General features: G+C 51.3%; 8 protein-coding genes across 8 annotated transcripts; 5 read left to right on the forward strand and 3 right to left on the reverse strand.

Annotated features, from left to right (window-relative positions):
• Window positions 1-828: 828 nt before the first annotated feature.
• On the reverse strand, window positions 829-2736 carry BO88DRAFT_484172 (uncharacterized protein; the record flags this gene model as incomplete). Its single annotated transcript, XM_025712269.1, has 3 exons — window positions 2421-2736; window positions 1752-2351; window positions 829-1666 (listed from the first exon to the last, which is right to left on the reverse strand). Exons 1-3 carry the CDS (start codon window positions 2645-2647, stop codon window positions 829-831), a joined length of 1665 nt encoding a protein of 554 aa, XP_025566982.1. The 5' UTR covers window positions 2648-2736.
• Window positions 2737-3717: 981 nt separating this feature from the next.
• BO88DRAFT_440517 (3-isopropylmalate dehydrogenase) lies at window positions 3718-5320 on the forward strand. The gene is made up of 3 exons (XM_025709796.1): window positions 3718-4238; window positions 4305-4725; window positions 4774-5320. Exons 1-3 carry the CDS (start codon window positions 3761-3763, stop codon window positions 4985-4987), a joined length of 1113 nt encoding a protein of 370 aa, XP_025566983.1. The 5' UTR covers window positions 3718-3760; the 3' UTR covers window positions 4988-5320.
• A 362-nt stretch (window positions 5321-5682) lies between these two features.
• BO88DRAFT_400862 (uncharacterized protein) lies at window positions 5683-6403 on the forward strand. Its single transcript, XM_025705704.1, has 2 exons — window positions 5683-5706; window positions 5775-6403. Exon 2 carries the CDS (start codon window positions 5918-5920, stop codon window positions 6176-6178), a length of 261 nt encoding a protein of 86 aa, XP_025566984.1. The 5' UTR covers window positions 5683-5706; window positions 5775-5917; the 3' UTR covers window positions 6179-6403.
• Window positions 6404-7155: 752 nt separating this feature from the next.
• Window positions 7156-7659, reverse strand: BO88DRAFT_484174 (uncharacterized protein; the record flags this gene model as incomplete). Its single annotated transcript, XM_025712270.1, has 2 exons — window positions 7322-7659; window positions 7156-7265 (listed from the first exon to the last, which is right to left on the reverse strand). Exons 1-2 carry the CDS (start codon window positions 7554-7556, stop codon window positions 7156-7158), a joined length of 345 nt encoding a protein of 114 aa, XP_025566985.1. The 5' UTR covers window positions 7557-7659.
• Window positions 7660-9311: 1652 nt separating this feature from the next.
• BO88DRAFT_467401 (polyketide synthase) lies at window positions 9312-10760 on the forward strand (the record flags this gene model as incomplete). The annotated part of the gene is made up of 2 exons (XM_025711520.1): window positions 9312-10148; window positions 10213-10760. The coding sequence occupies 2 exons, from the start codon at window positions 9312-9314 to the stop codon at window positions 10624-10626; spliced, it is 1251 nt and encodes a 416-aa protein (XP_025566986.1). The 3' UTR covers window positions 10627-10760.
• Window positions 10761-11272: 512 nt separating this feature from the next.
• Window positions 11273-13057, reverse strand: BO88DRAFT_440519 (cytochrome P450; the record flags this gene model as incomplete). The annotated part of the gene is made up of 5 exons (XM_025709797.1): window positions 11273-11883; window positions 11948-12326; window positions 12353-12699; window positions 12756-12906; window positions 12980-13057. 5 exons carry the CDS (start codon window positions 13055-13057, stop codon window positions 11273-11275), a joined length of 1566 nt encoding a protein of 521 aa, XP_025566987.1.
• Window positions 13058-13676: 619 nt separating this feature from the next.
• Window positions 13677-22008, forward strand: BO88DRAFT_484176 (type I polyketide synthase; the record flags this gene model as incomplete). Its single annotated transcript, XM_025712271.1, has 16 exons — window positions 13677-14212; window positions 14276-14789; window positions 14857-14980; window positions 15039-15151; window positions 15205-15649; window positions 15704-16153; window positions 16212-18343; window positions 18405-18501; window positions 18561-18586; window positions 18674-19543; window positions 19601-19754; window positions 19843-19886; window positions 19943-20017; window positions 20064-20404; window positions 20457-20934; window positions 20990-22008. The coding sequence occupies 16 exons, from the start codon at window positions 13677-13679 to the stop codon at window positions 21890-21892; spliced, it is 7302 nt and encodes a 2433-aa protein (XP_025566988.1). The 3' UTR covers window positions 21893-22008.
• Window positions 22009-23080: 1072 nt separating this feature from the next.
• BO88DRAFT_467422 (Zn(II)2Cys6 transcription factor domain-containing protein) lies at window positions 23081-25163 on the forward strand. Its single transcript, XM_025711521.1, has 4 exons — window positions 23081-23554; window positions 23598-23934; window positions 23996-24026; window positions 24107-25163. Exons 1-4 carry the CDS (start codon window positions 23424-23426, stop codon window positions 24961-24963), a joined length of 1356 nt encoding a protein of 451 aa, XP_025566989.1. The 5' UTR covers window positions 23081-23423; the 3' UTR covers window positions 24964-25163.
• The last annotated feature ends 317 nt before the right edge of the window (window positions 25164-25480 follow it).

Consider the following 25480-nt stretch of genomic DNA (forward strand, 5'->3'; position numbering starts at 1 on the left):
AGCGGGGAAATGATTTCCGCATTTTCCACCGTGTTCTGGGCTAGGTGAAGCTTGCGTCTGTGGCTCAGCATACCATATAATAATGGCAATGGATATTGCAATCCGATGCGGGGACTTCCGCAGCGTAATTCTGCTGATTTCTTTGCATAACAGGTCATCCGGCCGTTAGAGCCAAGATTACTATTGGGCATCGATCTTACTCAACCACAAATAGCGACTTGTACATTCGATGGATGACTTCTGCAAAATTTGGAAGATAAACCTCATTGACAATGGTAGTACTTATGGGAGGATACACCAAAATACATATGCTATCAATGATCCATAGGCAAGTTACATCGAACGCTTAAGGCTCCGCAACTAGCTTCAGTATAGTCTTATTGCTTTGCAAAGCGGCGGATGTAGATCCTAATCTGCTGCTTCTGCCTGATTCTGGTTAGTATCCACCATATCGAACTTCTTGGGAATGACTAGTTATTGTGGTGATAAGATCATGCGATGCCATAGATAAGTGTATTATTGAATCGTTGCGAAATTTTTAGAAAGTCCTATCCTTAAGGGGGAGAAGAAACCTTCAATTCCGAATTCATAAAAACAGGAAGATGTACTTGGTTATCGAACAAAGTACTGAGTCCTTTCACGCCTTGCCGTCAAGTAGTAGCAGCCACCAATGCTTGTGGTAGCTTTGCGTCTTTATCCGGAGCAGAAGAACGAGCTATCATATCAGGTTGCGGTACTGCAGAGTATTTATTACTTCGACATAGAAACCACCTACATTGGTCAGTTGTTTTGACTTCGAGTCGAGCGAAACCTAATCAAACGGTAAACCTACCATAGGGCAGCTGCCAATGCTACGACGGCCGGGGAACCAAGTCCCACACTCAAGCCGATAATCAGTTTGTGGTTGTTGGAATGAGAGTTGTTGTGGTCGTGGTCATCATCGGTATTAGGATGGGCGTTATTAGTGGCGGTCGCAGTGGGGGGAACGTAGGATACCGGTGTTCCAGATGTAGAACCCAGTCGGCGAGCATTACTTCCAAAAGGGATAGCACTGGTCAAGGATGAGAAGGTGCTTGCAGGGTATGTGGCGTGTATGCCCGATTCGACTGTGAGAACAGTCGTCATAGTGCTCTTCACCGATGTCGTACGTTGGAGATGGACAGGGCAGTTGATGAGTCCTTCTGATGAACAGTCAACAATAGTATACGTCGTTGAGGTAGATACTGTAGTAGTGACGAGATCGTTTCGCTGTCCAAGGGTGGCAGAGGGTGTTATGGTCGCCGGAGATGTCTTATAGCCGGCACAAATACTATCCAGCGTTGTGTAGAACACTGGCACGGTGGTGTTCGGCGTGGGGCCCCATTGGTATGTATCAACAGCAACTGTCGCCCCCGCAGCAGCACCCACAGCAAGGGTGTACTCTGCAACCGCTTCAAAGCCGCAGTGGGCATCATTGCTAGTAGAAGCGTCGATCTGCAACAGGAAGTCGGCCACATACGCGGACACTTCCCCTCCAATCCCTGCACTAAAGCTGAGATACTCGAACACGGAGACCGAGTTTGGGCTTGATATCTGGAAACCAATACTTGTTTGGACTTGTAAGAGGGCCCGCAGGGTTCCATGGCCTTGGACGGTTACTGGAAGAAATTCCATCCGCCCACCGGGTCTACGACATGTTAATTAGTGTTGTTCACCCGGGAAGAAAAGCCCACCTCGCCTAGGGCCTCAGCTTGTGATAGAGAATGACTCACACGGTGATACTCGATACATTGCTGTTGAACAACTCCAGAGCCAGCGTTAAGCCATCTTCCAGCTTTATGTGGATTCCACTGCTAATGTCGATTTCCGCTTGGGCTATTAGAACAAGCGAAACCTGGAATATAGCACCGGCCTCAAGACTAGATATTGATATTCCGGCTGGGGTCTCGGAAGTGAAGAGGTCTAGTGTGTAGGTAGCTCCGGCCGACAGCTGAAGATCTAGGTCCAGATAGAGCTCCAAGCTATCGAACTCGACCTGTGCATGTACTCCCGGAAATCCGTTTGCCTCATTTAGGTCAAAGTTATGATCCAATGTCGGCCAAGCGGGGATATCGATCAATTGGAACTGGGAGACGTCCTCGAGAATATCGCGGGCGGCTTCACGCGCATAATCTTCTAGCTGAGAAAGTGCAGAATCTGTGACATTCGCAATATCTGCCTCGGCGCTATCCACGACCGTGGTGACATTGAACCCATCCTCGACTGTCAAATAGCCACCGACAGAACCATTTATATAGCAGGCTTTGCAGACAATTTCCAGGCCAGATTGCAGGCCTATTGTCCCGTTTTTTGACCCAGCAGAAGTTTCCGTGCTAGGATAAGAGCGTCAGAATTAGGGTGTGTACTTTGCATTATGGAGCAAGCGGAGTTAATTTGATTACCTTGCTCCAATGGAAAATATAGTAGCATTTGCCCAACTCTTTGTCAACAGAGTCTGGTTCATCGAGTATGTCGTCCCCCTAGCCTCGTGTAGAGCCCATCTAATGGCGATGGTGGCGTCTTTGTCAGCATTGGTGTCAGCTTGCAATGGGGCGTATTTCCCCCCCATTGCGCGCACGATGTATAAGAATTGCAGGCAGAGGAGCCCACAGATGCTTTTGGTCATCATGCTGAAGCTGTTAAATTGCTAATCTCCATTTGCTTTCTGAATATGGAGGCAGGCGAGTGATTGTTCAAATAGTTGGCTGCTTCGCTCAGCCTTGTGCCGCACCGCAAAGGGGCAAAGGTGGTAACACAAAAAACAGTTGTATCACAGCCCCCTTAATACATTTAGAGGGCGAAATGATGGCGCAGCTTGCCTGCATTAGCGTTGTAATCGGCCGAAACGTAACTCTCGGGAGCTGAAATTGGGTCGCGATAGCTTTCGGTGGATCGTATACGGTACAGTATATTACCTGGTTCTGTTACTCTATCACCACTATAATTGTGGAATTATTATAGCCCAAGTTCATTGGCATCATGTGGTCTCAAAAGGAAAGAGAAAAAAAAAAGAAAGATATTATGCGGACAGGCATATCCCCATTAGACTTATGGGTCGTCTGGGAAGGACTAGGACAAGGCTAATTTGGCCCTAGCCCTTCCTAGCGGCGGACGGGCCTTCGTGTCGAGGTTTCCGTGCCTCCCTCTCATATCGCTTGTGCTACTTTTGGATTGGCCTCCTCTTGGGTATCTTGAAGATGAACGTATTCTTAGAGAAGACATTCGGTCAACCATAGACTATTCGTACAGATCGTGGCAGAAGTTACGCGAGGAGGTGCTAATCCCTAGATCTTTATTGCTATCATCAGTATCGAGCTATCAAGATCATGAATATGAGAGAAAGATGGAAATAACCTAGGGTAATATTTGTGTGTGAGAGGTACTATAGTGATAAATAGTGTCCCGGGTCTAAGTCAACCTTGTATACTAGATAGACCGGTTCTATGGCTTCCCAAACTATCTCCAGTATTTCTCTTAGCTCAATCTTCCGAAGAGCTGTTCATTGTGATGAATAATATGCATCGGGAGGAGAATGGAAGCAGATCCATGTCTCTCGAAGAAAAGGGATAGTCATTATCGGGGGAACGCCGGTTGTTGTTATTCCCCGCACTTTCGGCCTGATCTCCGACCGCGGAACGGATATAGTATCACCGTTCCTACGGGAGGGATGCTCTACTAGATCTCAGGACTTTCCCACCTGCGCTGGTTGTTACTCACTCAGATCAAAAAGGCTACGAACACCATGTCGGATTCAAGAAACTACAACATCCTTGTCCTCCCAGGGGACGGGATCGGTCCGGAGGTCATGGCCGAAGCCATAAAGGTCCTGCGAACCTTCAACACTGCCTCAGTCCAGTTCCATCTGCAAGAAGAACTTATTGGCGGCATATCTATCGATACCTATGGCCAATCCGTTACACAGCCCGTAAAAGATGCCGCAGTTTCTGCAGACGCCGTCCTTTTCGCCGCGGTTGGGGGTCCAAAGTGGGATCACATCAGGCGCGGACTTGACGGCCCAGAGGGGGGTCTATTACAGTTACGCAAGATCATGGATATCTATGCAAACTTGCGACCGTGCTCTGTGGAAGTTCCAAGCCGCGAAATTGCTAGGGACTTTTCACCGTTCAGACAGGAGGTGATCGAGGGGGTCGATTTTGTAGTCGTGCGAGAGAATTGTGGAGGCGCCTATTTTGGCAGAAAAGTTGAGGAGGACAATTACGGTAAATCTCAATTCGCTGAGTGGGAAGTAGAAGGTGGCTAATATTTATTCTGTAACACGAGTGCAGCAATGGATGAGTGGGGCTATTCCACTATTGAGATTCAACGCATTGCTCGTCTCGCCGCGGAGCTTGCCCTGAGGCATGACCCACCATGGCCCGTGATTTCTCTTGACAAAGCCAATGTCTTAGCATCATCACGTCTGTGGCGCCGTGTTGTCGAGGAAACCCTTTCAATAGAGTATCCACAGGTGAGGTTGATCCACCAGCTCGCAGATTCAGCATCATTGATCATGGCTACCGAGCCCCGAGTCCTCAACGGTGTGATTCTGGCGGACAATACCTTTGGTGACATGATATCGGACCAGGCGGGGTCACTAGTTGGAACACTAGGTGTCCTGCCCAGTGCTAGCTTGGATGGTCTTCCTCATCCCGGCAAGAAGGAAAAAGTTCGCGGTCTATATGAACCAACACATGGCTCCGCTCCGACGTAAGTGCTCTTTGATATCCTGTTTCTCCTATTGCTAATAGCTTGAAGAATAGCCGGCAAGAACATCGCAAACCCAACTGCGATGATCCTCTGTGTGAGCCTCATGTTTCGATACTCTTTCAACATGGAGATCGAAGCGCGCCAGATTGAAGATGCTGTGCGAGCTGTTCTAGACAAGGGAATCCGCACTCCTGATCTCGGGGGCAAATCAGGCACTAAAGAGTTTGGTGACGCCGTTGTCGCTGCACTGAAAGGGAAATAGCAGACCTGAAGCGTTATACCCAGACTTGCGACAAGTATCATATGTGTTGATTTCCTAAGATATGTTAGTGGTCACTTGGACACTAGAAGAATGTTGTGAGTGGCCAAATCAATATAGTTAGCAACATTTACCTATATGTAGTCGGCCTTTGCCGTCCTGTGGTGAGCGGGCCGTCTTGATGGACAAATGGTTGAAACATCCTTCCTTTGGGGCTGATATTGTTACAGAAGATTTCATGAGTACCGCGACATTCGATGTCTGAATTTGTGTCTCATTCTTATTGTTTGACCTAGACTGGGGAGATAAACCGATCTGGTGGTGTGAATCACGACGATGCTTCGGCAATGTGAAGTTGTTTTGTGATGAATTATCTTTCTCCCCTTAAGCACATATGATCAAGTAAATAAATCTACGACCTTTTCAGCAGTTACCTGCAATTGTTAACGTGATTGAGGTGGCATTGCATCTTCCCGGGGCTGCTATCCTTTCGACATATTAGGCGTTAAGGAGAGTTATGATGAACCATGGTTTCACAGACAGGTGAAATTCAACGTCCACTTATATGGTGTTTTCGGACGGTTTATTTCTTAATCTGGCAAGCAGATGACCTTATTAGTAACGGCACAGACGTCATGATTACTTATACCTGATTATGACCGGGGTGCCCCATCCCTCTCTCTCTCATGAATCCTGCAAGCTGCGTAACAACTTCTGAAAATGCAGGTGCCCTTTCCTAGTATTCCTCCTTATATCGGCAGATCGGTAAACTAATACTGGCTTCTACTAGATCTAAGCAACGAATAAGCTACCGAAGTGCGGTGGTTACCACGCATCCCACAATAACAGGAAACGAAGCAAAGCCGAGTGCTATTCATCGTACACACGATCATCTCGTTGAAATCATCGATACCCCAGTACGATATTTTTAAAATGGAGGCAAAGAAGAATCTACTCTGTGCTCAGCTCGAAGGTCGTGAATCGCCTGCCCCGGAAAGTCAGACCGCCGAACAACAGGCGCCTTTTTGCTGGGGCAGAATTCCTCGCAATCTGCAGCAGCCAGCATATACTTCAACAAAGGGGAGCTCTGACCCCGTCAAGCCCTTTGTGTTGGAAAGCAACCCCGTCCATCCTCTGGAGGCGTCGTTGGCGGCGCAATATGCGCATGACAAAAAGAGGAGTATCTCAGAATGATGTTGGTTTTATCTCCCTTTAACTATTGTTTCACTTCGCCGCATTATCTGCTTTTATTCTTGGGTGATGTATCCCGTCTATTAAAATACTCTGTGGGCCCCGGCTCATTCATATTTCGTGAAGACGTATATGACTTTGTGGTGAAATACCGAGAAGGCACTTCTATAGCCGTTGGTACAACGGTGTTCAGGATCCTTGACATAACGGAATAACACTCATTAACACTCTACCTTGGGTCATGGAATAGATGTAGAAGGGTTTTCATATGTATAGCAACACACCATGCGGTCCCATAAAGCGGTCTTCCTTAACGCTTTAATAAGAGAATCATCGACGCTGTTAGAAAGGGTAGATAGCGTGATCAGCAGAGATGTTACATTATCTACCCCTGTAGCATCAATATAAGCGTACTCTTACAGAACCCCGGGGGTGTCGTCAAGTACCTGTTGAAAATGTAACTACGGACCGTCACAATGAGTGGTGACAAAATTTGTGTTTTCAAAACAAATATCACTTCCAACAGCTTGGATCGATACTAGCAACTGCGTCACTCAACCTGACTACGGAGATATCATCAGGTCTTTGGTAATGGACGTCCAAGATTGAAGGGTTCCAACCCTGCCCCTGTGTGGACTTTAAACCGATGTGACAAATAGGTTCAGACATATGGGATATTAGCAGCGAGGGCCCATGCCACCTATTTATACATACCTTTTTAAAGTCAGATCCACGACAATCCTAAATGACGTTTGGTCTGAATGTGCTTTACTAAATTAATAGCACAGTGGACCTGGCAGGATGTCGGATACTGGATCCTATCTAGACGAGTGCCTTTTCTTCTTATCATATGCGATCTTCGAAATTGTGCACATTTTTTAGCTCAACGATACGGATCAATCTCCTCGTAACATTTGCAAATGTTATTCACAGATAAGATTCGTTCCTCATTCCACTGCCCGTATACTTCCAACCGACTACTAGTTCGAGACAAGCTTGTAGCTGGCGAACGCAGTGTCACTGTCAAGGCATCCTGGCGCAGTTACATTTTGGACGCCCTCCTCGCAATTTGAATCGGTGAAGAATTGCGCTGGGAAGAATTGTCAGGTGATATGAAAGACCTTAGGGAGATGGAGATTGACTTACCAGCATATCCTGCTACGACGTAATAGGTGGTGATAGAATGAATGGCATAAGGGCCTGCAAAGGTGCCACATTCATCAAGGCCGGATTGGTACAAGCCAAGCTCACCCATGTTGTCCTCGGCACAACCAGTTTCACCCCAGAGGCGGAGTTGGATAACTCGCGTGTCGGTGGTGGGCAACGCCATTGCGGAAACGGCTAAAGCGAGAACGGAATAGATCTTGAGCGTGAACTTCATAATCGCGATGTGGTCAATAGCTGGTGATAAGAAATGGAATTTGAGATTTGGGTATCTGAGGAGAGAATCTGCAACGATTGTGGTAACGCTGGTGATGATAGAGGTATGTGTAGTCTGTGAGTGTGGTGCCAAAGACAAGAGTTAGGTCTGGCATCTGGCTGATGGTCTTTATATAGTTATACTTTGTGATGAGTAGCAATTTCGTTTATCTAATTTTACTCCGTGGGCAGTGCAATGTCCGGATGGCAGGGGAGGTCACATGCGACATAAGGACATACCTATTACGAGGAGGTTTTAGTGTACTTGGTAGACTTAGCTGGGGTCATGGTGCACATTGCCGTTCACCCAACAGCATGATCAAAGACATGCACGTAGTTCATACAAGTCATACGTCTTGAGCTTAGCAGTAGAGTGGTTCGATCCCAGTTTCCTGTTCTGGCCGCACGGAGAAACATGTCTTACCCAGGCCAAGTCCGTCAGCCCGACCGTCCACTCAGAGCGCGGTGATGCGCGCCCCATGGAAGTGCCATCTGCAAATGACGAGGCATGAGGAGAACCATCAGGCTCCCCATCTGTCTAAAACAGCCAGTCTTCGGGATTTACCCAACTCCACCCACGAGCGGAATTCGTCTGAGAGACCTCTGCAGTCTGTCCACCTCAAAGCGGTCCGTTCCAAGGTCATTCGTTAAGATGGACCATGCGGTACGGTCAAACCAGGAGATGAATGTCAATACTAGCAACCCCCCGCCAGATAGCTGCTGGGACCTACTTTGCCCTCAAGGCGGCAACTTGGGCGAGTTCACATCCGGCACCACCGACAAGACGTGGCTATGCTGAATCCAGAGATAGTATAGCTTAAGCGCTCCAATTTATGCAGCTTATTTCATTCTCGCTACTCATCATACTCTGGCCCAAAATAGACCCGTTGTGCCCTGGACGCCTGTCAGGCCCCCCGCGTAGTAAGTCGGTAAATCGTCCAGGATGAATGACTTGACTCAGTCACGCACGAGCGACTTACGTTACTATCGCATAATGCTCCGCACAACTGAATATGTTACAACTCAAGATTGTCTGTGGAAAATAGAGTGATCAGGGTTCTGTGCAGTGGAGTTCCCACCCAAGACCCGGCAGTCGTCGCACTGGCAATAATACCAGCATGCAATGCAACCAATTGAGAAGGTTGTAGGATGCAGGCTAATTTCGTGTCTTGCGTTCAGCCAGCAGACGGTTCACAGACATGGTCTACTACCATTTCGGGTGCTAGCATCCATCAACCCACCTGGGCTCTGTGTTATTCTTCACCAGTCATTAACCGGCGCGCCCTCGGCTACCATGAGCCAACAACTACAGCCGTTCACGAGAGCGATTGCCGCGCTACGATTGTTACCCCAGACTGTTTGGTGGAGATGGGTGGTGGTTTGACTGCTGACTTTCACTCCAAGTCAGAAGAGTTCGGTCCGCCCGTCTCTCCCATTCCACTAGTATCGCCTCGAGGTTAGCGACTGCCAAGAATGCAGTAAATAAGGGCCGATAACAAGCGGCTATCTCCTATCTTCTGCGATAAGCTCTAGGAAGGGCAATATAGCTTGCAATTTCACCGAGAAGGACGGAGTGTAACTTATGAGCCGAATCTGGATAATCGCCGAGCAGTCGCATAATCACCGATTCTTGCCCAAAAGCAACCTCACCAGCAGTCATGAAAAAAGAGCTGATGCCTTCTTCGTCATCGAATATAGTGTTCGGAAGTCTCACACCATGACAGTCTTCGCTTCATCGACCATCCAGCCGGACCAATCCCAACCGTGGCAGGAGATTGATCGGCTGGTGGAGAAATATTCCGCGCACCCAGATACCGTCACGCCCGTGCTCGCCAATGCTGTGGTTCTTCTTACAGGAAGTTCAGGAAGCTTAGGGTCGCACTGTCTAGCACAGCTAGTTCAATCCAACCAAGTGAGCCAGGTCATCTGTGTCCTCCGAAATAGTCAGAGTCCTAGCCCATCCGTCAGCCCCAAGGCCTATCGCCAGCAGCTGCAGGAGAAGAAAATATTCCTCTCCGAAGCCGAATGGTCTAAAGTTACCTTTATCACTTGTGATCCCACGGACTCGCACCTGGGACTTGACGCAAGCGAGTATCAAGATGTCCAGCGTCGTATCACTCATGTTGTGCACGCTGCCTGGCCCATGGACTTTCGTCCAGGTTTATCGTCACTCTGTGATCAGTTCCAGTTCCTTCGCCATCTCCTGCTTCTCGCCGCGTGCGGAGGCGTGCGCCGGCGATTCCTCTTCGTCTCTTCCATTGCGGCGGTGGCCCAGCGTGGGCTCACTCCAGCCCATGCCGGTGAATTGATAGAGGAGGCCTCCATGGTCACCCAGCAATCTGCTACTGGACTGGGGTATGCCGACGGAAAGATCGTTTGCGAAAAGATCCTCGAACGGGCGGCAGCCACGTATCCAGACGAGCTGGAGATCGCCATAGTCCGAGGCGGGCCTATCGTAGGATCTCGCGCCACAGGCATCTGGACCACCAAGGAGGTGGTGCCGATGATGTTGCGATCATCGTTGAGCCTTGGAAAGCTGCCCCAGCTGCGAGGCGTAAGTTGCACTCGGAATTCTAAATGCCATGGAAGATGCAACCGCTAATGTGATGTATGCACAGACCTTGTCGTGGATGCCCGTTGACGATGCGGCCGCCGTCTTTTGCGAGATTCTTCTTGCGCCGCATCCGCTGGCGCCGGTCTACCAGGTGGAGAATCCCATCCGTCAGGCATGGAGCGATCTGTTGGATACCGTGGGCCCTGTTCTGGGGCTGACCACGCGCATTCCCTTCGACGAGTGGCTGGCTGCTGTGGTGGAAGCCGCCGAGACGGAGGGCTCCACGCGCAGGTACCCCGTGCTGAAGCTGAAGGCATTTTTTGCGCGGTTGTTCCAACCTGCCGTGTGTGGGCATGTTATCCTGGCCACTGATCGCTCCCGGGCCTGTTCGCCCACTCTACGCCAGATGAGGGCCGTGGAGGATGAAGTGGTGCTGAAGTTTGTGCAGCACTGGAAGGACATTGGCTATTTTGCCTAGGCAGCATTGTATCCTTGTTATACCTGTGACTTAGGCCGATCACCGAACTGCAGAAACGAGAGAATGACACATTAATCTTTGACCTGGTATTCCTTTGGATTTGCACACTTATCCTTGTCCCAAGTATGGATATTGAACCTTGTGTATGAAGACTCAGTAAAGGGTGCCAACAACTCAAGTCAACAACCGACTGCTTTGCCGAGCTGCCGACCGTGGGCTGCGCTGGATAGACTGCCCCTGAACGGGCTTCGCAGCATAAGTAGCTTCGTTTTCCTTCTTGAGTTTTCACGGACCACCAGTGTGTTGTTTGTGGTCCTAATTAATTTATTGAACCCGACAATTCGAAGAAAATTGTCAAGTCGAATAACAATGGTAATACTACTGCGACCGAGCACGGATGTAGATGAGTCGTAGGCGGATACATCCCAACTCTCCTTTAACAATATATATTTTCCGAATCGTACTAGGACGAGTGGTAAGTAGTAGGAGTACCGAAGTGTCGGTCGGGATATTACTACTAGTCCACAATAGTACTATTGTAGATGAACACCGATTTATTGGGCAATGGAAACAAAACCGTTTTAAGTTGTGTGGAAGCAGATCTAAATCGACAATTAGAGCACCATCGCATAACCGCCGGTCTGTGTTAAATCCGCGGTCGGAAAGACACCATGGGACCCTGACCGCCGGCCGTAACATGATCCGCCACCACATACTCAACATACTCAACATCTTTGGCTTCGCTGTCATCTCGATCCACCCTCCGCATGTCAAATTCCCAGAATAGACGGGCCATGGTGAGCATCACCTGCGCCAGCGCCAACGGTTTACCGATACAGCTCCGGGCTCCGATCGAGAAGGGCATGTACGCGCGGCCGTCGACTTCCTGAGTTCCCGATCTCTTCAGCCACCGGTCGGGATTGAACCGAAAGGGCTTTGGCCACTCGGTGACGCGGTGGTGAATGCTGTAGATTCCTACCCCGACCTCACAGCCCGGAGGAAGCCAGTGTCCATCGATAGAGGCGCCTCCGTCCTCAACTTCCCGCCATAGAGCACTGGCTGCTGGCGGCGAGAGGCGTAAGGCTTCATCAACGCAGGCCCGCAGAAATACACACGAATTCAAAGCTGGTCCCAGGCGGATATCCCTCAGCGAGGCAAATGCCGACCGTACCTCGTCTGTTACCCGGCGATGACATTCAGAAGAGCCGGTTACGTAGTGGCATACAGCAGCCATGGTGGTTGATGACGTATCAGATCCTGACTTTTCGTCAGCATGGTAGTACTGACCCGCGATAGCAAAGGGTGGCCGAGGGTCACCGACCGGCAATGATAAAGGTGGCAGTCTCCGTGCTCAATTCCGTCACGCCCAGACCCTCTCCTGTGGCAGGGTCCTTGCATTGCTGTAAGAAGGCAAATAGGTCCCCACCCTTGTCAAGGGCACGCAGCCGGGTCCCCAGCAGTTCTCGGATGAATCGAACAAATTGCCTGCGCCCAGCGATGGACGAGGGAAATAATTGGCCGTCCAGGTTAGCTGTCGCCAGTTCCTGCGCTTGCAGAAGCACGCTCAGTCGAATGTTCGACGCGGCGATTGCCTCAATCACATAGCGATATTTCGACGATCGGAGAGTGTCGAAGTCTGAGTCGAAAGAAACCGAGGTCATCGTATCGAAAGCGAGGCGGTCAACTATGACGACTGTTAGCTACACTATCTTATCTCAGGGTTAACAGGAGACTTGCAGTTGCGTGCCATGTCAAGAGGCGTCGTCCATCCATTCGCCATTGACGACGGCGTCGTGATCAAGCATGCGCGTATGACCTGGGATAGCCGATCAAGCTGAGAGACGATCCTGGGCTGCCACGATTCAAGACTGCGGGCGGAGAATCCCTGGCTCAGCACCCGGCGTCGGCGGCTATGCTGCATCTTATCTTGCATCGTGAGGGTATTAGGTGCCTGCTGCGCGAGCACCCGGTAGTTCACGTATTTCTTGACAGGCGCGCGATGACCGTATATGTCTTGGACAGCCCCTGCCGTGTTAATTAGTAGCCGGTTGGGCGCATACCGCACATGGTCCCCTGTTGTCATCTTAGGCGGAGCTGAAGTGCACATCCTGTGGTATAGGGAGAATTACCATATCGCTCGTGGCAACGGTAGATGTCAATATGAATGTCCCCTTTCCACGCATGATACGCGGAATATAGATTGCTGAACCGCGCAAGCAGAGGGCCGGGGTATCTGGCCAGAGGATGGAAGACGCCCAGATACAGTGTCCGTGTTAGAACCTGACCTCCCCGATGACCGTTAGATTGGCGTCGGTCTTGAAGGAGTTGAGTTGGGGTTGGTAGATGCACTTACAAGTAATATGAAGCCAACCAGCAACGCAATACCTACATTTCCTGCTTCACCTACGCCAGTAAACAGCTTGAACATCATGTTTGGCGAAACTGGGTGCTTGGTGTCTGGGGTCACCTGTCTTGGTGACGCTCAGTATGCTTCAGTGAGAAGTTGAATAAAGACAAAGTAAAGTTCTGGCGGCCCCTTCACCTAATTTGGGCTGGTGTAGATTGGCTGTGGAAGTTACTTCGTCCTAGTAATTTGCAGCGGGAGACCAGAATTGAGCTGTGAATGGGACAAGAAGTTAATTTGCGGTCACAGGCAACCTGGATTATGCACCGAGGCGGTTTGCATCCACTGGGTCGGCGTATATCCTCTGCGGAGTGAAGGTCGGTGACTATCCTGACTATCCCGATGTAAGTCAGACATAATCGGCGTTATTGAAGTGATGACGGTCTATCCGACGTGACATTCGGCCCATAATTGTGCTGGTCTGCAGGACCAAGAACAGAACCCGGTTGCTATATGGCAACCCTGACCAGTTCCAAATTGCAACAGGACTCAATAGGTATGGCCCGTGCCTCCTCTCGCACTATCTTCATGCTTTATTACATCAAGTTCACAACCCCATCACTTTATGAACAGAGCGAATAATCAATCTTCACTTAGTAGTTTCATTCAATCTTCACTGAACAGCCACAATTTCGAGTACGACGTAATGGGGATCACGGTTGATGAACAGAACCATGCTTCACGCTTGCACGAGCCTATTGCCATCGTGGGCATGGCCATGCGGCTGCCTGGCAGAGTAAATGACAGCGAATCCTTTTGGCGGATGCTAATTGAGAAGCGAAGTGGGCTCTGTGACGTGCCGAAGGACAGGTATCACCTGGGCGCCTTCCACGATCCGCATGGCAAACCGGGAACGGTGCGCATGCGGCAGGGGTACTTTTTAGACGACGTTGATGTCCGCCAATTCGATAGCAATGTGTTTTCGAGCCCCAAGAAAGAGCTGGAACGGCTGGACCCGCAGCAGCGCCAGCTCCTCGAAGTCTCGTATGAGTGCCTGGAGAATGCGGGATGCGCCCTGTGGCGGGGTCGAAATATCGGCTGCTACGTCGGCGTGTTTGGCCAGGACTGGTTGGACTTGAATGCTAAGGAGACACAGCATATGGGTGCCTATCGCGTTACGGGCTATGATGACTTTGTGCTGGGGAATCGTATTTCGTATGAGTTTGATCTCCGCGGCCCTAGGTAGGTACAATCCTTTTTGTCACACTATCAATCAACTAAAGTACGAAACTAATGCCTACCAAGCATGACCATCAAGACTGGATGCTCCTCATCATTGGTATGCCTTGATCTCGCCTGTAAGGCGCTGCGCGACGGTGACTGTGACGGTGCATTGGTTGGTGGAACAAGCTTGATCTTTTCGCCTACCATGAGCCTGGCACTTAGTGATCAGGGTGTGCTATCTCCGACTGGAACATGCAAGACATTTGATGCATCTGCCGATGGTTACGGGCGTGGTGAAGCAATCAACGCTATCTACATCAAGACCTTACGACAGGCCATACAGGGCGGAGATCCCATTAGGGCAGTCATCCGAGGTACGAGCGTTAACTGTGACGGACAGACCCAGGGAATGCTCACCCCGAGCCCAACCGCGCAAGAGGCACTGATGCGCCGTGCTTATGCGATGGCCGGTATTACTGACTTCGGCCAGACGGCCATGATCGAATGCCATGGTACCGGCACCTCCGTGGGAGATCCTCTCGAGACCACCGCCGTGGCCAAGTGCTTTGGCGAGACTGGTATAATCATTACCTCGGTATGGACGGACCTTTCCGCATTCCAAAGGCACCAGTCGGAGACTGATTAAGATTTGTGTGGACTAGGTCAAACCCAATGTCGGCCACTCCGAGGGGGCGGCCGGCTTGACGAGTCTCATAAAAGGAGTTTTGGCACTGGAACACCGTCAAGTGCCGCCTAATATCCACTTTTCCGAACCAAACCCCGATAGTGAGTGTTCCTCCAGCTTCATTATCCAGTATGTGTCTGACTCGTGGCCTGCTGTCAGTCCCTTTTAAGACAGGCAAACTGCACGTCCCTGTGGAGGTTGAGCCATGGCCTGCGGACCGTGCCGAGCGAGTCAGCGTCAACTCTTTCGGAATCGGCGGTGTCAATGCCCATGTAGGAGACCTTGTTTCTCTTATCTGCAAGCGAATGTCTCCTCATATCCACAGGTTATACTTGAATCCCCCCGCCAATGCGGGATTGTCGATCAGATGTCACGCCCCAACCCTGTTGTTGGGGAAGAGAACGCCAATTTGCTGCTCTTCTCCGCCCACAGCGCAGTCTCCCTGCAGGCTTCCATCGCCGCACATCAAGCGTACGTTGAGGAAGGTCATGCCCCCTTGCAGGATGTGGCATACACGCTCGCCAATCGCCGGCCCCATCACACCTATCGCGCTTATGCGGTTACAGGCGACCAAAGGTCCTGGAATGTTTCGACAGTGGAAGCTGCCAGTTTACCTCCACGCATTGTGTGGGTATTCACGGGTCAGGGAGCACAATGGCCGCAGATGGGGGCAGAGCTTCTGGAGGTAAATGCCACCTTTCGAGACACAATTCAGAAGTTGGACCGTTTTCTACGCACACTACCCAGTCCACCGCCATGGACCATCGAAGGTGAGAAGTATGCTCCAAGGTCAAATTTGGATGAATGGCTGATGCTAGATTCAGCTGAGCTACGCAAGCCAGATACGATCAGTCGAATCCACGAAGCCGTCATGGGCCACCCCCTGTCCATTGCCCTCCAGATTGGGCTTATTGATGTGCTGCGGTCCTGGGGCATCGTCCCCACGGCTGTGCTGGGTCACTCATCGGGGGAGATGGCAGCGGCATATGCCTCCGGTGCCATCACTGCCGAGGAGGCGATGGCTGCAGCCACCTTCCGAGGCGCGAGCCATGAGACCTCCTCCCGCAAAGGAAGCATGGCGGCCATCGGCCTTGGTCCCAAAGAAGTGCGGCCCCTACTCCAACAAGGAGTCGTGATTGCTTGCGAAAACAGTCATCAGAGCGTGACGATCTCCGGGGACACCGAAAGGGTCGAGGAGGTTGTGCGTCTTATCCAAGAGGAGCAACCAGGGACTTTCGCACGCTTCCTACGCGTGGAGAAGGCTTTCCATTCTCGTGAGTGTACCTGGAATCCCTGACTACCATGTCTAACTAGATGCTCACCTAATGATAGACCATATGCAGGAGTATGGACCTCACTACGAAGAGCATCTCCAGCCATTTCTTCAAAGCAGGTGCCCCGAGGTCCCCTTTTACTCGACGGTCACGGGAGACAGGTTAGCGGGAGATGGCTTGGGCGCCACTTACTGGCGTCAGAATATGGAGAGCCCGGTGCTATTCAACGCCTGCCTCCGCTCCGTCCTACGGGACTACTCTGATAAGCTTATTTTTGTCGAAATTGGACCGCACCCTGCGCTCAAAGGCCCTATCCGACAGATCCTTCACGACGTCCAACGACCCGACGTCGGGCACGTGGGAACTCTCCAACAATGCCAGGAAAGCCTCCTGCAATGTGCAGGCACGCTGTTTCAGCATAATGTTTCCCTTGATCTCGCAATGGTCTGCCCCCCGGGTCAGTGTGTCAAGGACCTGCCCCGTTATGCCTGGCAGAAAGACGTGTCCCACTGGGCTGAGCCACGCCTTGCGCGAGACTGGCGCTTTCGAGCATATCCGCCGCACGAACTGCTGGGAAGCCGGGTGATTGAAATGGGCCATGAGCCGTCATGGAGGAATGTACTGGCCTTGGAGCACATTCCTTGGCTGGAAGGCCATCGCGTCAGTGATCACACGGTGTTTCCTGCGGCAGGTTATGTTTCTATGATCGGGGAGGCTCTGCTTCAATTAGAAGGCGAACCAGCTTACTCGCTTAGAAACATCAGCATCAGTACAGCATTGACGTTGCAGACGGAAAGGTCGACAGAGATCCTGACAAGTCTCCGCCCGATATCACTGGACTCATCTGAGGCGTCTCCATGGTATTCATTCAGCATTAGCTCCTTTGATGGAACTCGCTGGGTGCGAAACTGCTATGGTGAGGCTAGAGCGTCCGTGGATGAATCTGTATCTAGGAACGCGGATATGTTAGCGGTACCACTGCCGCGTCCAGTTGATCAAAGAACTTGGTATAATGTCCTACGTCAGGTGGGCTTGGATTACACGGGGGCATTCCGTGGTCTGCAATCCATCTCAGCTGCGACAGTGGACAACAGAGCTACTGCGACCGTCCCGTTGCAGAAAATCCACGGAAGTGCACATTATGCGGTCCATCCCGGACTGATCGACCAGTGCTTCCAGTTAATCACCGTGTCTGTCTGTCGCGGCCAAGCACGGAAATGCCGTCATCCCGCCGTCCCAACCTTCATCGAAGAGATGGTCATTATTCCCACCAAGGGTAGTGTAGAGGTGATTTCATATATCCCTACATCTGAGGGAGGATCATACGTTGGCGAGCTTGTTGCCCAATCAGCAGGCGAGCTTGTCCTCTCCGTGAAAGGGTTCAAGGCCTCTGCCCTCACTGCAGCGAGTCCTGTCTCGGAAGATGTACCGCTGATAACACAGTTGGAGTGGAAACGAGACGCCGACTTCGCTGATTTAGCCAAATTGATGTACCCCAGTAGGCAATGCCCTTCCGAATGGGCTCTACTGGAGGAACTTGTACTTTTGTGTATGCTGGAGCATCGGTGCCAGCTACAGGTCGACGAGCAGACCCCCGAGCATCTCCGGGTGTTCTTTGCCTGGCAAAAGACTCAGCTAGACCGATACAGGAGAGGGAAGAACATTTTGGTGCCTGCAGATCTCGAACTCGAAAGAATGAGCCGTGCCAATCGTCTGGCTCGCGTGGATGCCCTAGTGGCCCAAATGAAGGCCTCGCCATATGCAGTCTTCGCCACCGCGGTACATCGCCTTTTCATGGCCGCTCCAACAATCTTCACCGGTGAAGCCCATCCGCTACAGGTCCTCCGGCAAAACCAAATCTTTGAGGAGTTTTGTGCTATCACGGACTCTTTAGAATACGCAGATGCGGTGGCGCTCTTAGGTCATAGCAACCCCGTCATGCGTGTCCTGGAGGTCGGCGCTGGGACAGGCGGAACGACCCGGAAGATCCTCCAGGCACTTACCTCGTCTAATGGCGAGCGATTATACAGTAGCTATACCTATAGCGATGTTTCACCGGAATCCTTAGCGACAGCACAGGAGCAGTTTGCCGACCGCGAGGGCATGCTATACGTTGCCTATGATATCGCGCAAGACCCTGCAACGCAGGGCCTTGAGCTGGGGCAGTACGACTTAATCGTTGCTAGTAATGTAAGTGCTGTCAACACTCAGTAGCTATGTTAAGTCGGGTATGAGTGTTTACCAAAGTTAGGTCGTGCATGCCACGCCATGTTTGCAGACATCTCTTCGACACCTCCGCAGTTTGCTGAGCCCCCGAGGCCGTCTTTTCTTGCATGAGCTCTGTCCTGGTGAGTAAGACCTTCCGGACCGCACACTGTAGTGTGACTTGAGAGCTAACAATGGGCAGAGGCCAAATTTTACAATTATGTTATGGTAGCTGTCCTCCCAACTTTCCAGCCTGCAGATCCCTCGTTCCACCGGTGTCAATATGTCTCGATAGCTAACAGCAGGGATATATAGGGATATTTACCTGGGTGGTGGCTTGGACGGGCGGACAATCGCCTCGATCAGCCATATGTTTCAGCGGACCGATGGACCCAGGAACTAATTGCTGCAGGCTTTGAGGAGCCCGATGCCGTTGTGCTTGATGGGGTTGTTCCATATCATAGCAATGCAGGCATGATCGTTTCAACGGCCCGTCCGCGAACAATTCCCTCTCGGGTGACTCTGTTGTGTTACACCCCTACAGAAACATACGTGGAAGCTCTTATTCAGCTCCTCCATGAATTAGAGTTTTCCGTGGACATCTGCACCCTAGGCGAGCCTCTGCCCCCCACGCAGGATGTAATATCTGTGCTAGACCTGCAAGAGCCTACAATCCACGGCATGTCAGAGACAACGTTCAAGGTAATACTGGGATACTTACAAACACTCAAGAAGAAGATTCTGTGGGTCACCAGTGCGTCACAGGTGAAATGCAAAGATCCCAGAGCTTCCATGATTCTAGGACTGGCGCGCACCGCCCGTAATGAGTTGTCGGCTAGGCTGATGACGGTGGAGGTGGACAACGTGACCCCGAGCTCGACTGCAGCATATTTGACGATCAGAATCTTTCTCCGTAGTCCCCTTTCTGACCTTGGGCCTGATTTCATGAATCCGGATTGGGAATATGCTATCGTTGACGGGGAGGTTTTGGTGCCCCGTGCACATTGGACTAATATCTCCGAGGCCTTTTCGCATCTTCGCACCTCGGCCCCCTCAACGCGGAAACAGCTCGCTATTGAGACGCCGGGCTTGCTACACACCGTAGGCTGGAAGGAGAACGAGATTGGCAGCTTGGCAGACGACGAGGTCCTCGTTGAGACCAAAGCAGTCGGCTTAAACTTTCGTGTACGCCGCTTGCCCCCCTGGAGGTCCAAGTGGCCCAATTGCTGACATCTCATACAGGATGTGCTGATCGGTCTGGGGGTGCTTGACAACAGTGCTAGAGAGGTGGGACTTGAAGGCGCTGGCACTATACGAGCCGTCGGTGCCCAGGTCGAAACTCTCTCTGTCGGTGACCATGTAATGTATATGTCTAGTGGGTGCTTCCGCGACCCATGTAAGTTTACCAGAGGCTATCTGCGTCCGAATGGACGGGACGATGTCTTTTGAGATGGCGGCATCGCTGCCTTGTGTATTCACTACAGCTGCTATGGCTCTGGTGGATAAGGCAAGATTGAGCAAGGGTCAGGTACGTTCATTTCCCAACAAGACACCTGCAGACTCCCTGACGATTACAATTCTCAGTCCGTTTTGATCCATTCTGCGTGCGGTGGAGTCGATTTGGCTGCGATTCAAATCGCCCAGATGATAGGAGCACAGGTACGTGCCATCAGTCTCATGGCAGGAGCATCGCTAAAGGACACAGATATACTGCACCGTGGGGAATGAGGAGAAGGCACAGTATCTGTTCGACCATTATCAAATCCCGCGCGAGAACATCTTTCATTCCCGAGATGCATCCTTCCAGCGGGACATCATGATAGCCACCAGAAATCGTGGTGTTGATGTGGTGCTCAATTCCTTGTCCGGGGAACTATTGTTGGCCTCATGGAAATGTGTCGCAGAGTTTGGGACCATGGTCGAGATCGGCAAACGAGACTTCCGCCGCCGTGCAAAGCTTTCCATGGAGGCCTTCGAAGCCAATCGAACATTTGTTGGTCTTGACCTCTGGCAGCTATCTCAACAAAGGCCCAGGCAAGCCGCTGAGTAAGTATACCATTTCCAAAGCACCGTGCGCTGCTGCTGACAAGTTTACTAGGCTCCTAGAGCGTTGTGCGGACTGGATACGGTCTGGGGCCATCTCCTTAGATGCCCCGGCCAACATCTTCCCGGCCAACCGAATCCAAGATGCCTTCAGATTCATGCAGGCAGGTCGACACATTGGGAAAATTATTATTACTATGCCTGATGACCCCATTGATCTTGGATCAGTGCCTGGGAAACCCTCCATCACTCTGCGGCCTGACCGCAGCTACCTTCTTGTGGGTGGGCTAGGGGGGCTGGGCCGCGCGGTAGCTTCCTGGATGGTCGAGCTCGGGGCCCGACATCTCATCTTCCTCTCCCGCTCTGCCGGCCAGCTTCCTGAGACTGTCCAGTTTGCAGCTGAGCTTCGATCCCAGGGTTGTGAGGTCCAATTGATTACAGGCAGCGTATCTGAGACAGATGATGTCCATAATGCAGTTAATGCAGCGACTATGCCAGTGGCTGGCGTCATAAATATGTCGATGATCTTAAAGGTATGTGACTCTCGATATTTATGAGAAGCCGACTAGCTCTGACTCCATTCGCTAGGATGTATCACTGGCGGACATGAACTTCTCCGACTGGACTAGCGTGGTGGAACCCAAGGTTCAGGGGACCTGGAATTTGCACCATGCCACCTCTGCTGACCTGGACTTCTTCATTCTATTCTCTTCGTATAGTGGGATTGCTGGTCAATGGGGACAGGCAAACTATGCGGCCGCCAACTCCTTTCTTGATGCTTTTGTGCAATATCGACATGGAAAGGGCCTGCCAGCATCGGTGATAGATGTCGGCGTTATGGGTGAGGTGGGTTTTGTATCACAGAATGAGGCTCTATTCGACCGCTTCGCGAAGAGTGGTATGCATATCTTGAAGGAGCAGGATCTTCTGGATGCAATGGTTCTCGCCATCGCACGATCAGCTCCTAGACCCACCGGAGCCCAGGCTGAGGCGTACTGCAATGCCAGTCAGATTCTACTCGGTGTACACACTACCGTTCCCATATCGACCCGCTCCAGCCGAGTAGCCTGGAAGAACGACATTCGGATGAGCATCTATCATAATATACATGGGGGCAGCGAGGTATCCCCGGCTGGAACCTCAGACCAAAACAGCCTCCGGGGATTCCTTGCTGCATGTGGCTCTCGACCCGAGATCCTGGAAGAAGAAGAAGCCACAACAAGGATTGCGCAGTCATTGGGCTTGGCGCTAGCAAACTTTCTCCTGCGGGATGCTCAGAGCATCAGTGCCCATGATTCCCTTCCTGCTCTAGGGGTCGACTCTCTTGTGGCCATGGAGGTCCGAAACTGGATTCGGCAACAGCTCGATGTGGATGTCAGTGTCTTTTTGCTCCTGCAAAGCCTGTCGCTACTGCATGTAGCTGATCACCTTCGCCTGGCCCTTAACGCTCGCATGGCGGCCAACGGGCCTACCTCCGTCGAGGCATCGTAGATGCAGCATGTAGTCCCGATACAGCCGATATGCAATCCCAATCCCCCGTGTGTCGAACTTGCCAGAGAGCGTCAGCTCTGCTGATTGGGGATATTGTATACCTTTTAAGGTGCTACCTTCGAAATAGGAGCAGGCTTGATGCGCAGAATAGCACGGGAGGACTGGATGGTGGCTTGGTACTTGGGACGCGAATGATGGAGTCACCTTCGTCAGGCCAGTAGACTTGTGAGCACGACAGAAAAATAGCCATATATTCAAATTGTGCATAAAGGCGCACAGACGACCACGTAAGGCCTTTTCCAATCCCAACTTTCACCGAAAGTATATGCGACAGGGCCCGTCGGCGGGGGTGTTCACGGATCTCCATTCAATAGTGGACAATACCATTTACTTTATCCTAGAACCAGATTAAACGGCGGTCAGTGTGGTTCCGTAAGATTCTTGGTCATCAGTGAAACAACTAATCATACTATGGCATAGCTGTCCGTGATCCCACCATGGGCTGTGGCAGAGAACTGGGACCAATTTGTTATCTAGTTCTCTGTCGACCATAGGCGACATCTAATGGAACCGAAATGGGTGGCAGGCCGTGTATTTGCCATCGGCCCCCGGAGAAAACTTCCGGTGGCTGGGGCCTGTCGGAGGGACGAAGAAGTTTCCATTGGATGTATTGATCAAATAGTTCTCTGCACTAAACCTCGCCGCTGACGAATCCCCTGCGACCGGCGAGGGTGAAGACTTGTAAAGATGGTCACCACTATCCACTAAACATGACGAGAATCTGCACCGACGGCCAATATTGACTCCGATGCATAGTCCGTGATAGCTCTGCAGCAGTCACAGGGATGATCCTTTCCATGGCCCCAGTTCGACTACCCCCGCTAAGGTACGAACAATTGGCGATCGACAAATGGTAACTATGGGGTTGTTTCTGTCGAGATCGGCACCACCACACCCCGAAGCCTACCATTTTGGAACAAACCCCCTTAGCTTCCTGGATAGATCACGACCAGAAACCCCCTGCCCGACAGCCTAAAATCGATCATAGATCTCGATCCGGATGGTGTCCTTTACTAGCGCCGCGTTGCCACCAATCTCCACTCTTCCAGCTGTGCTGTTGCTCAATGCACCATAGCACCCCGCCCTTTCCTCCATCCGCTGGTCCGGATAGTGCCCTTTTGGGTAGACGGAAGTTTGACCAGATCCTGGCCAGAAGCCCTCTCCATCTGTGATTGGAGGGTGGGCTTACCAGGCCCTAAGTCACTGCGCTGTGTTAGTACGGTCATAGGGTGGCACCTGGGAGGACATGGCTTCACAGGTGGCCAATACCTGCCCATTGCAAACGAGCGATGCAACATTCCACGATCCCCCTTCTTCACTCAAGGCTGCGTGCGGCCAGCACATCTTATCTACAAGGTGAGACAGGTTTTCTGCCGTCGACGGTAAGCCGACTAGTGCCAGGTTGGTTGGAAGGTGCGTACATATAAACGACCATTGGGTTCCTTTGTTGCAAGACCGTGTGCTGCTGAATATGTCCGACAATCCAGATCTTGATTCACGTGGGGCAATGCGCTCCAGGAGGCTGCGTCTAGCCTGTGATGCCTGTCACAGGGCAAAAATACGATGCACAGGCGGTAGCCCTTGTAAGAAGTGCGAGAACGCGTGCGTGAATCCCCAGCACCAAAAGCGACATCGTCCACCCTAGTCCCCTTTCTAAACAATCGAGCGATAGTAATGTCCCGTGCCAATACAGCTACACTCAAAAGCTTGGCAAACCTAAGGGCAGCCGGAACAAGAGGACACTGGCTAGGCTGAGCGCATCCAATGGTGGGCGGCAGGGGCCAGCGAGGACTCCGGACACACTGCCACCATCTCCATTGCCAGCTCCGAATAACCTTTCCCCAACGATTATCGACAACCCTTCAAGATCCTTCTCAAACGATCAACCTTTGGAGGCCGATCTCGAATGTCCCTGGATACATCCTTTTTTCGATCTCGATGCTACAGTGTATCCTCCTCCACCTAACGGGGGCCTGTGTCAGGTGAGTTCGCAGTTTCTTGCAATCTGGGGTTTCCAGTCACACAGAAATGACAGTTCTTCAGCTTGAAAACACCTACCCAACTTTGGAACACGGTATGTATCTCTCGCGGTGAAGGGCAGAATCGCCACAGGTTCCTGTCGATTAGGACTGACGTACGACAACCCGACTTCAGGAACCGAAAACGGGCAGTCCAATGGAATTATCGCGTTCGAATCCACACATGACCATTCAGACGCAAGGCTCATGTCCCCAATTGATACTACTATCAACGGCAACATATATAGAGTTGACATACAACCCCGTGCGGTTACACAGAAGCCGAATGCTGCAACCCCCAGCCACATCCCGGCTTCTTACCCCCCCAACAAGGCCCCCACCGGCACTTCTATCGCTTCATCCCTTCTCTTTGAAAATCCCGGCCCATTCCAATGCAAAGGGGAGACGTCATGTTCCTGCCTCCGGCTGTTAACAGAACAACTCTATCTCCTCCATTCCACGGAACGCAACCACCTTGCCATACCTTTCGATCAAGTTCTGTCAATGGCTTCGACGTTCATAGGCTATGCTGACGGCATCCTGCATTGTGTACTGTGTCGACTTGACAGCACAGTATTGCGACTAGTCATGACGGCGCTCCAGACAATTTTCAGCTGGGTTTATATGGGCTACAGCAAGCAGCCCGAGCCCCCCCAGCTGCCCCCCGTCCACTTTGGCGATTGGAGAGTGTCGGAGCAGGATGGGGAAATGGTGAAGGTGCTTCTTACAAAGCACTTTCTATCCCTCTGTCGCTCTGTGGTTCGCATCCTACAACTCCGGGTGGATGAGATGCATCTACTTGCCAAAGTCCAAACGAGGTTTCATTGTATGGACACTGCAAGCATCAGCGTTATAGCAGAACAACTGGCTATCTCACTGTCGGATGTTACATGGCTGGTTCGGCATTACAGCAAAGAGAAGTATGTGATCCCTGACTCGCCATCATCTCAACAAAGCCCTGAAAGAAGTGCAACTGTCGCGGAGTCGGGCTAGGCGCGGAGGGTTGCTGCGTGACGAGAAAATGTACTCCTTCGAGGGATCTTCTTGACATCCGTCGCGTAAGATGGCGAGCGGATATCTGACCCTTACTATATAAGTTATCGAGCGTGGCGTCGATCAGAGTGGTATGTTCTCATTTAAACTTTAGCAGTGGTAAATTCTTCGCGCGTTGATGGTTCAAGTCCTCAGCCTAGCCAAGAAATCACCTTTAGGATCAAATGTCTTAGATCCCTTTATCCGTTTCAGGTGAAGAAAACCAATTATTTCCCTGTGCCACCCAAGGCTCTACTGTACCGAGTATTGCAATCTTTCCGTATAATTTCCCAGTATTATTGAGCCAATGCAGGCACACTGGTACGCATGACTTCGGTCTGCAACTTATTACCTATGTTTATGAGAATATATGTATGTCATACACGTTCTCGCACGGCGTCTGACATATCAAGAGTGTTAGGTGCCCTTTAAATGGTTAATTTCTGTCCCGAACTAGGGCGGATTTCTAAGATGGGTC

Source organism: Aspergillus vadensis, assembly GCF_003184925.1.
Source record: "Aspergillus vadensis CBS 113365 unplaced genomic scaffold BO88scaffold_2, whole genome shotgun sequence".
Lineage (NCBI taxonomy): Eukaryota > Fungi > Ascomycota > Eurotiomycetes > Eurotiales > Aspergillaceae > Aspergillus > Aspergillus vadensis.